Source organism: Chionomys nivalis, chromosome 1 (assembly GCF_950005125.1).
Source record: "Chionomys nivalis chromosome 1, mChiNiv1.1, whole genome shotgun sequence".
NCBI lineage: Eukaryota > Metazoa > Chordata > Mammalia > Rodentia > Cricetidae > Chionomys > Chionomys nivalis.
In genome coordinates, this window is record NC_080086.1 from 170,141,353 (window position 1) to 170,154,036 (window position 12,684).

At 40.4% G+C, this 12,684-nt stretch overlaps 1 protein-coding gene across 2 annotated transcripts in view; it reads left to right on the forward strand.

Moving 5' to 3' along the window:
• The window catches only part of Chchd3 (coiled-coil-helix-coiled-coil-helix domain containing 3), a 258,806-nt gene that overhangs the window by 50,549 nt on the left and 195,573 nt on the right, over positions 1-12,684 (forward strand). For both annotated transcript variants that reach the window (XM_057771899.1, XM_057771908.1), the window contains exon 3: positions 2,617-2,698. In XM_057771899.1, the coding sequence (XP_057627882.1) occupies positions 2,617-2,698 (82 nt within the window). The remainder of the gene's footprint in view (positions 1-2,616; positions 2,699-12,684) is intronic.

Below are 12,684 nucleotides of genomic sequence, written 5' to 3' on the forward strand. Positions count from 1 at the left end.
CAGGCAGAGAGGAGTGGGAAAGAAATAGCAGCCCTCTAGCCTGCCTTTCCCTCTCCCCGTAGCACTGTGCCTGCACAGTCCTAGCGTGTGGCCTTGGTGCCATCTACCCACCTGCTCGCCATTTCTCATTGCCACTTCGTCACTGCCCCAGTTGGTCACATCACTGCTCATTTTGGCCTTTGCCCTGGAAGGAAGCCCCAGTGTTGCAGACAAGAAATGAGATGTGTCATGGAGTCAGATGCAGAAAGGCAGGTTCTGCGTGGTCTCACTTAATTCTGGGACCACAGAAGCAGAGCAGTTCTGGAGGGCTGGGTTTGGGAGATGTTGGATATCGGTTGCTCTGGATGAGGAAGCTCGGGGCAGACAGGCTATGCAGCATGGCGACTCTATTTTATATATTTTATTTTGTACTTGAGATTTAATAAGGCCAGATTTTACTTCATTCAGAAACTCACAATAAACTGTGTGTGGTGGCTAACGTGTTAATTTGATTGTAGCAGCCATTGCGCAATTGATATAACTATAAAATGATCATATTGAATCTATACTTTTTTGTCAATTATACCTTAGTAAAGTTGGAAAAATAACCCAATAAACCAAGAAGATATGAGACTTTTCTCTCTCAGCTCAGGTTGAAAACTGATCTCAGTGACTCATATTAGGCTTGGCATACTGTGGTCTTCCAGAGGCCTACTTTTAATTGATTAGTTGAGTTTTGATGGAGAATCTTAGTGACTCTTACCAGAGAAAAGTATTCTTTTGTGATTTTAACTCCCCTAGGAAGTGATGTTGCTTCACATTGGTGGTGTGTTGTCACCCTGGTCTGCCAGACTTCTTTTAGATCAGGTAGTACTAATTAGATGTGCTTGTTGTGGTGCTGAATCCAACCCGGGAGGACTTTCTCTCACATTGTTTTGCTTTTCTGAGAAGCTGGCCGTGTTGATCAGCTCTGTGTGGAGCGCAGTTCAGAACTTCAGGGCTGGCAGATTCATTCACAAGGCTTGTGTTTTGTTAGGAAGCCAGAAGTCAGAGAGATCAATTGTTTGCTTATCCAAAGTCTAGCTAATAGAAAAACAGACTTAATCAGGCTCCCTTTTTGAGCTATTACTGCCTGCAATTTTTCTGCTTTTATTTTTATGATTTAAAACTCTTCAACAAGCAAAAAACCTTAAGACTTCCCTGGATGCAAGAGTATTTCTCTTTTCAAAGTTGAGGCCACCTTTCTCATGAAATCACTCTAAAGGCAGGAGAAACAGAACAGAGACAGTGCAGACTTGGGAAAGACCTGGAGAGAGAGAGGGAGGGAGGGAGGGAGGGAGGGAGGGAGGGAGGGGCCTCATAAGAAGACAGCTGTGCAGCACAGAGCTTCCCAGCTCCCTGTCCTTGCCCCATGTTTTATATTGTACTTTCTCCTTATTGAGATACTTATCATTTAAAGTGAACAGTTCAGTTTTTTTTTAGGCTTATTTATAGGTTTATGTGCAACCATCAAACAGTCTAATTTAGAACATTTTCAATGTTTTCTACTTTCAAAATTTTCAGTTTTCTTATAGGGAGCAACCCCTAGCTTTTTGTGGTAACATAAACCGATTCTTGAGAGGCTGAGGGTGCTGATTGTGAATTTGAAGCCAGCTTCGCCTACATAGCAATGATCTGTTCCCAAAAGGAGCCAGTACTTACCAAGCCTTCCTCACCCCAAACACATTACCTTTGGAAAGGTTACCAAATAATGTATACAGGTAGCAGGCAGACACAGACCGTCTTGTCTTCTAAGAGGTGGAACCATTAGGAATAACACCAGGTTCTCTGTGTTTTCCTAGACGTTCCCAATGGTTCTGGTGCTTTTCACTCATATTTTAGTTGATAGCTTTCTAATGAAGAAGAGATAGTTTTTGCTTATTTTTTACGGAAAACTCGTAATCTGTAAAACTTGTCCAATATTTACTGTTATAGCTGTAAAAATCTTTACAAGACATATTGTATACAGTCTTTTAATTGGAAAGGCCAGATGTTGCCAATCAAGTCTCTAGGTATTTAGGAAGCTCCAGCTGTGTGCTCAGTACTGTTCTCTGTCTCCAGTTGTTGGAACTTGAGTTTGAATGACATATATCCCAGAAAATATGATTTCTAAATTCCCATAAGTCATAAATGCCTTTTTCATAAACTATGAAAAAACCAAATATAAATATTTCATGCTTTGTAATATTTGTGTAATTATTTAATTATTTAATTGAGAAGCTTTTTGGCATCCCTTTCCTGCCTAAAGTCCTTGATAGTTTGCCCTCCCTTTACAGACATTGTCAGACTTTAGTGTTAGGACGTCATTTTAAAGACCTTGCACTTAATGGCTTAGTCTCCCCACTGGGCAGTAAGCAGCTCCTTGAGTTTATTATAAATTTTGGCAGGTGTGGAAATTTCTAGGTCACCAGGGGACTCTTGATTAAATTACTTCTGAAATGCACTAATTGGCTTCTTCTGCAGTGCTCAGGGAGTTCCAAGGAGACACTGACCACCTGGTAGAATTTTGCCTGTTCAGACCCACCTTAGCCATCTTTTCTTGTTTTTGGTTTTAGCAAGGCACTTATTTCATCTCCTTTTACTTTTTGTTGGTTATAGTTTCTGATGAAGAATTGAAAAAAAGAGTAGCCGAGGAGCTGGCATTGGAGCAAGCTAAGAAGGAATCAGAAAACCAGAGACGGTGAGTTCCTTGGAACTACAGGTTTGCCTACTTGTGATACGGAGCAATTTTAACAGATTTATTTATGTTATTTTATGTGTATGAGTCCCTTGCTTGCATGTATGTCTATGTACTACCTGTGTTTCTGGTACCCGTGGAGGTCAGAACAGAGCGTTGAATCCTCTGGAACTGGAAGTACAGACAGTTGAGTCTCCATGTGGATCTTCCGCAAATACAACAAATGTTCTCGGCTGCTGATTGTAAAAACCAAACAACAACAATACTTTGTATGGTAGAACTCCAGAATGTGCTGAACATAAAAACTTGGCTATTTTGCTTTGGGGTTGTGCTTGGTAAAGTCCTAAGTTTTTCATGTCTTTAGAGAATTATATTATTATATGAGCTTTGTTTTCTCAGTATATGGAAAATAGTTTCTGAGGATTCCTAAGTATATCTGAATCTCTACAAGAATATGTTTAAGATTGAAAATTGAATTGCTTGTTACTGTATATAAAATTGATACTATTATAGGTAATTATGAATATCATATGTCGCATATAATGCATGGATTAACAAATAGCACTAATTAGTGATATAACCACTTAAAAATTGAGATGTCATGGAAATTTGCGTAGCTGAAAATGAAAGTCCTCTATAATTCTGTCTTATAGAAATAACCTTCTTTCATATCTTATACATTTTTTATATGTAGTTACTCCCATTTTATTGTTATCATTATTAACACTATCAGGAATAATAGCTAAAAGAATGCTCATTGAAATAATCGAGTCGAAACCTGGAAGCAGTCCAAGACCATCCTGGGGGGAGTGATGCATGAATCATGGTACAGGCCTTCAGTGGAACAGGAGATAGTCATGTAGATCCATATTTGCTTTCTCAATAATTTGCAAGAGTCCTAGACTTGGGGAGGAGGTGAGAGAAGCAGTATGCAAACAGCGCTGATACTACTTACATACACATTTGCTATGGAAAAAGGTTTAAAGTATGTACTTATTCATACAAATGTGCAAATATGTTTTAACCCAAGAAGAGTCAAGTGCTTTCCGTCTGTGGGTTCTGAAGGTTGCACAGAGCATAGAGCATTGTGGGTATGTGTTATTTTTTATGACCAGCAGCAGACACATGTCAGCATGGAGCAGGAACTTAGAATCTTTTTTTTTTGTTGTTTGTTTGTTTTCCAAGATGGCTTCACTGTGTGGCCTTGGCTGTCCTGGAACTCTGTCTGTTGCCAGATTGTTTTCAAACCCACAGAGATCCACCTGTCTCTGCCGCCCTAGTGCTGGGATTAAATGCATGCACCACCACCGCCTGGCCAGAATCTATCTGCAATTTGATAAAGCTAATAGAAGGAAGCTTTGTATTGGTATGGAGTCCTCATTGACTGTAGGGCTATAATTTAATTTCTCTGATCTTTTATCCCCCAACTGATGAGTTTGAACTTGCAATGTATCCATACAAAATATGGAAAAGAATATAAAACTGTCCATTAAGTCCATCTATTTTCTGAGGCAATAGATAAAGAGTTATGACTTAAGAAAACTGATATAAAATTAGCACTGCCAGAAGGGTCTGTGTCTACATAGTGGTTTCCTATGAAGCACTTTATAATTATTTAATTATAATTATATCTTACATATAATTATATATATAATAAAGGGAGATGGAGTATATATAACTAGGTACTGAAGTTTAAGTGTTAAAAATTCATATCAGTTTCATTAAGAAGTAAATAAAAGCAGCACATTATGGTAGCATTTCTATGTCTTGCTTGGAATTGTATTTTCTTAAATTTTATTTTTATAAGACTTTTTTTGGGTGGGACTCAAATTCATGTGTACTTTGCTAACTATATTCCAGGAGTTCTTTTGTCTTCCTTTATTCCCATGTGGTGCAGGCTTTTTGTTCAAGTCATTCACTGCGGTTGTGTGTGTGTGCATTTCCCTTCATTATTTGACTCCTATGTGCTCTGCCTTAGCTCATGAAAGGGAAAGGGCAGTCGAGATGAATAAAAGGTGCTGGCGAGGGCCACTTTCATATCTCATGTGGAATGGGGTTGGCACCTGGCTGTAACCTGGACAAATGACTATTGATAAAGGGTTTATTTCCTGTTACCTCTACAGAGAACAGAGGGCGGTACAGCTGTTACATGATTTTTTTTTTCTTTTAAAAATTGTTTTGTTTGAAGCCTTCTTCATGACAACCCCCAGCTGTCAAATCTTGGCAAAAAGTGTATGTTCTCCTATATGACACTTGGGGGAGAATCAATAGCTTTTTCCTCTCCTCTCCTCCTCCCCCAGAGAAAAAACTATAGCACAATCATTAAGAAAAATTTCAGTTTGGTCTTTTAAAAGCAGCATCTTGGAATGACAGCACATTGAGGCATTGTTGTCTGTTGCCTAAATTGGAATAAAGGCTTGCGAGCATTTCTTCAGAATGGTTCTCTGTGCCATTGTATTGTCACCTGCACAGGTCCTGCTGACCAGGCCTTTCCTTTCCTTCAGATTCACACAGAACTGTCCACCTTTCCAGTGTGTGAGATCTGAACCTAGGCACACAGAAGAGTACAATTCAGATACACCTGTTTTAGGAGAACTTTGGAATTAACTTCTGTTGTGATGTTTCTTTTTATAGAATCATTATTATAACTCCCCACACTAGTGTTTATTGGACATTCTAATGGACGGCCCTGTAATGTTCCCATGGGCATGTGCACTGTATAATGTTCAGTCATGCTATACTCCACTCTGTTCTCAAGTATTTCCTGTTTCTGTGAGGTGAAAATGTTCACCCCTCCCTCCCCTTTTTAAGTGCAGCCTTTTCTTTGAGCAATTTTAAAAGCTCATTCAAAGCTAGAGGCAAGTATAGGGATCCCAGCTTACTTTGTGCTCTGGCAGGTGCAGAGTGCTGAGGAAAGCAGGAAAATATAATCGTCTGTGAAGGTTGGGGCAGAGAAATATCCTGAAATGTCTTCTATCAGAGCAGCCTAACTGAAGACCTTGTGTCAGAGATTTCTTTGTACTGAAAGATCCATCCTTAAAGCTGGTTAACTTAGTAAACCTGTTTGATAGTTCAGAATGGAAGACTGAAGAACCATGACTAGGGAAGATTGGAACTGGCTAAGACTGCAGGAGAAAGGAAGCCATTTTTTACCAGGAGATGCAGATGAGGGCTCCTTAACAATGGGTGTGGATAGTGGTGGTAGGCTGTCATTGAATTAAAGATGCCACTGATTTCAAGATGAGGAAAAAATGGCAGCACATTATGATAGTGGTTCATCTCTTGAAGTTTCTTAATGAAATACCTTGTTAATACTAAATTTTGAGAAAACAGGTTGTTGCCTGTGTATTCATAAGTGAAATAAATTGTTTAAGGTGGTTGTTCTTAACTCAGGAAATCAGGGTATCCAGGGGACATTTGACAATGTTTAGAGATGTTTTTGGCTGTCATGCTTGTCAAATCTTAACTGGTAGATGTCAGCCAAGATGCTGCTAAGCACCTTACAGTTCATAGGACAGGCTCCCAGCTACCTCTTGCCCCTCACAAATAAGAACTCCCTGGTTAAAAGTGCCAGTTGTTGCAATAACTGGATCCTTGGGTTAAAGCCTCCTTCTGGCCTGTGAACATCAGGCTTCACTCATTTCCTTCACTTTTGGATGCTCAGTCTTGATGTCTTGTTTTCCCACACAGTATCAAATCTGCTCCATCAAAACCTTGGCGGCATAGCATCCCTTAAAGGATGGCTGCGTTGCCACTCCTGGGCGTTTTCCAAGCTGCTGACACCACTTCTGCACATTTTGATGCTCTGTGCAAGTGATGACACCCGAGGCTGGACTGCCTCTCTGCAGTCAGGAGGTACTTTTAGGCATGTGAAAGTGTGGAAAAGTATGTGTTGGTGAAATCAACCCATATGCGTGCCAGACCATGAGCTCTATCAGATTGTAAGACACCTTGGCAGGCTTGCCTTGCCATCTCCGTGGAGCAGATGCCCTCTCTCTGCTGTTCTGACTGGTCATGGCATACACATTTAGAGAGAATCACAGAAGCCAAAGATTTTTCAGGCCACTCAGAATTTACCCCCACCTCGTTTATGTCTGTTCCTGTATGTCTAATGCTGGTTTTCTCCATGAGAAATTTCTTATTAGGGCCATAGTGACAACAGAGCTGAGTACAAGTTTCACAGCGACTTATATTTTCATTAAAGACAAAACCAAACAACCACACCTGCACACAGCCTTTCCAGTCATTGTGCTGTAGATCCGTAGGGCACTGGGGTGGTTTGCTGAGTTAATAAGATTATGCTCCTGAATTGCTGATTATGAGTCTCCATGGTGAAATTCTTCTTTCTAATTTGGAATCATGCATTTGCTCCTCAGAACATCTGACGGGTAGAACAGTCATTTGGCATGCTGCTGAGTGTCCAGAGGAGACAGCCTGTTTTTGCTGGTATAGTCTGTTGTGTGTGTAGGCTGAAGTCGACCATACTGTGTTGGTACCACCAGCAGGCCAGTGTTACAAGGGCACAATACTCTGTGGTATAGTTTGAACATAGTCTTTTAAAAATGTGATTTACTTCTCCCTTTGTCCTTCTTCCAAAAGCCAATCTCTGACAGCAGGAAAAATGTGACTACTTCTGACCATTGACCCTTGGCATTCAAATTTCACCTCTTTACCTATAAAGGCAAGTGAGAGTATTTTAGTTTTAGTAACCTTTCTTTGAGAAATCAAGAAGAAAGGGAATAGCCACGCAGTGGTACAGCCAGATGTCCATCAGCTGAGAGAGTTCCTGCCTGCTGTTTTTAAATGGATATCAGTTGACATTTGTCCTTAGTTTTAGTAGTTTGGAGAAAATTACACTAGATCTATGAGTCTTAATTTAGTTTAATAAGTGGTTTAATAAATTAGTCATAAATGTTATCTGCTGTCTTCTTTAAATCATAGAATGGTTCACATATTTTTCCCATTGATAGTGGTATGGATGCCAGAAATAGGGCTTAAGATGTTCTTGTATCTTTCAGTTCCTCGTGATAGTGAAATTCATAGTGATGTTGCTTTCTGTCTAAATCCATTCAGCTTAATATTTCTTCTTGACTTTATTATTAGATACGTTCAGCCTGTGAAGGAAAAAGCTAAAATATGGGGGAGAAAAGAGTTGGCTAGACAAGCAGTTTTGTGAGTTATAGTCATGTTTAAACTATGTAAGTAACTGTGTACTGGAGTATTGTGCCTCTCATGTAGAAAATGCTCACAATTTTCAATTGAACGATTCACCATGCCTGGAAAATACCCAAATTGTCTTTCTGGAAGGGACAGTGCCATGGCTTGAGTATGGTTTGTCTCCCGTGTGTTCCTGGCTTCTGGTATTTCAAGGGGAGAGGTGATGAAGCTGTGGGTGGGGCCTAGATAGAGGCATGTCATAGTGTTGAAGGAGCTGCGGGCTGCGTTCCTGCTACCCGGCTCCCGGCCGCCTGGCTAGCTTATGCCCCGAAATAATTACATGGAAAGTGTATCCTTTTAAACACTGTCTGGCCCATTATATCTAGCCTCTTCTAGGCTAATTCTCACATATTAATTTAGCCCATTTCTAATAATCTGCGTAGCACCACTAGGTGCGCTTACTGGGAAAGATTTAGCATGTCTGACCTGGTGGCTGGCTGCATCGCGTCTGGCTCAGAGAGGAGCTGCCCTGCATCTGAGCTCACTTCCTCTTCCTCCCAGCATTCTGTTCTGCTTACTCCACCCACCTATGTTCTAACCTATGAGGCCGAGCAGTTTCTTTATTAATTAACCAATGACCTTCCTCCATCATTTCCCCTTTTTCTGTTTAAACAAAAAGGAAAGGCTTTTACTTTAACATAGCAAAATTACTTATAACAAAACAGTTATCAAGCAAGAATTACAGTTACAATATTTACATCTATTTTATCATTTATCATAACAAAGGAAAACAACTATAACTATCTATCTATTCTTCAACTCCATCAAAGACTCCAGAAGGATATAATATTACCTAAGTAAACAAGAAGTAAGAAACTTCCAAACTCTAGAAATGACAGAGACATTTTGCTGCCTGGACAGTCACCCAAAGTTCCTCTGTACTGTTGGGGCATTCATCTTCGGCCTACAGGCCCATAGTATCCAGAGACATTTCCATGAAGCTGGAAATTTCAAAGGCAGTTTAGTTACTATCTGCTGTGTCCTGTAGAATGTCTCGCAGACTCCTTCATGAATCAGGAACCCCGAAAGATCATCTCACCTTTAGGCAAGTTCAGCAGTCCTCTCTCTGCGGGTTCTCTGTGTCCAGTTTATACAATAGTCCAGGCAAGAGCAGTGTCTTGCTCAAATGGCTATCAAACTCCATAAGGATCCTCTTCGATGCCCATCTTCTTCTTGAAGTAGATTGGTGCTGCCAGGAGCAGACATGTCTCATTGTCATGAAAAACCCTAAGTTATTAAAACATTTAAAATGCTATATTCTGTAATCTTTGAAAGATATGAAGAATGCCTATCTAAAATATATCTATGTACATCTAGAAAATCTAACATAACTACAAACATGACTATTAATGATTATCCATTAACAACCTATATACATTAAATTTTTACATGAACTACACAATCACAATACCTTAATCAAGAGCAGAAATACATATACATATAACAAAATTGACCTTAAATTTAAATCACTAAAGCAAAATCCATATCAATACAAATTATTCATATCTATATCATATCCCCCTTTAAATGTAAAAGAACATTTATAAACAGTATTTGGAAATATGGGTGCAGTTATTTCTCTCCAAACTGCTTCCTGCTGAATGGGGGCGCTGTCATTCAAGTCTTTTATGGGATAACCTGTCTGCTAGGTTCATCTCAGTCGGCAGTTGAGCAAAGTAATTTTCTGAAGGTGTTCACAGTAACCTTTTGGGAGGGCGTGGTCTATCATACCATATTGTGATAGAAGTAATCCATAGGGTCTCATCCTCTGTGAAAACAAAAGAAGAAATTCTTTTTCAAAGTATCATATCCTTAGATCCAAATTCTGAAGTCAAGGTATTTTCAAAATATCTATGTTGGATTAGTTCAGCAGCATTTATAAACAAATATCTTTTAGCATCTGTTGCTCCTTCCTCAGCATTCAAACAATTCAAACAGAGCATAATAACATACAGTATCAAGATTCTCATTGTATTTTCCATCTTTGTGTGGCTTTATTTTAACCTCTATTTTGTTTATTTTTACTTTTATTTTTTGCTTTTTGAGACAGGTTCTCTGTATATCTTTGACCTGGAATAACTCTGTAGACCAGGCTGTCCTTGAAGTCTCAGAGATCCACCTGTCTCTGCCTCCCAGGCATTGGCATTAAAGGCGTGTGCTACCACACCTTGAAGTCACAGAGGTCAATCTCCCTCTGCCTCCCAAGTGTTGGGATTAAAGGTGTGGACTACCACACCCAATTACTCTCTTTCTTTTTTTTTACTTTAAGAACTTTAACTTTTAGCCTGCATATATTTTTAGCACACTCTAAACCATTTAGAAATTTTCTTTGCTTTCGAATCTCCCTTTACTGTATCTCTCTTTTTCTGACCACATGAGCCTTTAAATTACTGAGCAATATGGGTAGGATTAAAGCCATGTCTTTGGCAGCTAGATCCAGCCCATCCTTAGCTTTCAGCCTCATGGCAGAGGTACCGGCTGTAGCCATGTTTATTGCCACAAGTCTATGGTGTTTCAAGGTCCCTGCCAGCAAGCAAGCTGCAGCATTCTGCTCCCAGACCACACTCAGTCAACTACTTGCCTGAAAGAGTCAGAGTTTGCCCTGGCAGGACAGCCCTGAAAGCCGGCATTTTAAAACGACACAACTTTTTTCCTGCTACTGCTGAAAACCGAAAAGCATGCATTCAGCTTTTCATCAACACCGTTTAAGTGTTTCATGGCAGGACCTCTTAAAAGAGCTGCAAGGTTTGCAGCTAAAGCTGAGTCAGGAAGCCTCTCTTAGATGACAGTGCTTGCTTGCCTCTAGCAAGCATAGCAGACCCGAGAAATTGCTGCTACCAAGAAAACATGCTTTACTCTAATCTTTCCCAAGCTTTCTCAGGCTTTCTGTGGATGCAGTTGTCCACACGTTGGGGGCCATTCTGTTGAAGGAGCTGCGGGCTGCGTTCCTGCCACCCCGCTCCTGGCCGCCTGGCTAGCTTATGCCCTGAAATAATTACATGGAAACTGTATTCTTTTAAACACTGCTTGGCCCATTAGTTCTAGCCTCTTAATGGCTGATTCTCACATTTTAGCTAATCCATATTTAGTAATCTGTGTAGCACCAGTCTCACCAGGAAAGACTGACCTGGCGGCTTGCTTCATGGCGTCTGCCTCAGAGAGCAGAGCTATGGCGTTTTAGCTCGCTTCCTCTTCCTCCCAGCATTCTGTTCTGTTTACTCCACCCACCTATGTTCTAACCTACGAGGCCAAGCAGTTTCTTTATTAATTAACCAATGACCTTCCCACATCATCATAGGGTGGTGTGGTGGTGGCAGAAGGGAGATATTGCCCATCACACCCTTCAGAGTGACTTGGGTGGGTCTCGTGGCACCCATAAGTGTTTGCAGGAGCGAATTGCTGTGAAAGCAGGTGAAGCGGGGCTGCTCTCTGTTTCTTGCCCATTCTTGCTGAGATGCTGCCAGCTTTGGTGTTAGCAGAACGAAGTCAGTTTAGGTTCCGTGGCCTTGGATCTCCCTCTAGAACTGTGAGCCAATGGGGCAGCTTTTCTTAATGAAGTTAGCTTGCTTCAGATAATTCTTATAGTAATGATAAGTTACTAATATTAATAGATATAGTTAAGTATTACATATATATTGTATTAAAAAGAACATTAAGTTGTCTTTATAATTTGACACTCACCAAGGACTACAAACTTTTCTTTTAATTTAGTGTATTATTTTTATTTTTCTGTCATAGAGACAAATTATAAAATTATAAAATCTATAACTTCGACCTATATGCAATTTGTAGATATCTAGTAATTTAAAGAAATACAGAAACTCTGAGTACAAGTGCTACTGTCCAGAGCCAGTGCTTTTCAAGGCCTGTCATAAAAGCGAGGTTTGGAGGTAACCTTAAGAAGTCAGTTTGTAAACACATTTCTTCATGTTCTTCACAGATGACATAGACAGATGAATTTCTAACTTACAATGTTTGCTGAAACATTTGTTACTATTCAGTGGCTCAGTGAAGGCCTGGGTCAGCACAACAGCTGTTGAGCTGTGTCCCCCGTGTCTGGACACTTTCAGGAGGTGGATGATTTGTTAGACATGAACCCCTCTGTGTGCAGTAATGGTTTCTTCCTGGGCGGAAACCCTGCTATTCTACGTTATTTTTTTTCTTAAATCTCACTTTTAGTTATTCCTTCCCTGCACTGTCACCATTTTATACCCACGCATTTCCAGCCCCTTATGCTTCAAGGTAGGTAAACCCCGTCTTTCTGAACGCCATAGGCGATCACATTGTCGCCATCAGTGTGTCGTCGCTGGAGGACCTCCCACGAGCTGCTTATGTTTGAGGCCTCTGTCCCTGCCCTCTTTCCTCTGCAGTGGCACTTCCTTGTTTGGAACAGAGACCACTGTTAAAGAAAAAAGGGTGGATAGTCTACTCTTAAGCCTTGCACATCTCTTCATTCTTTCTAAACTCGATCGCTCTTCTGTGGATGCTCTGCTGCTGTGCAGTCCTGGTCTGGGACCCAGTTCAGAAGCTGTTTTCATACAGCCAGAATCTCAAAGTGGGAAAACTGAAGTCAGTCAAGCGTGCCATCAAAATCTGAAACTTTTTTACTTGTGATTGCAGCAGTGATGTCCAGCCATGTATTGTTCAGATGTTTCTCTTGACAGTAATTACAGTGTTTTCTCTCATGAAGCATAGTGTTCGAAGTAATTTTTGCTGAAACTGGTTTCTCTGTGTGGAAGTGTCTGGGAAATCATTTCTCCAGTATTCTATTG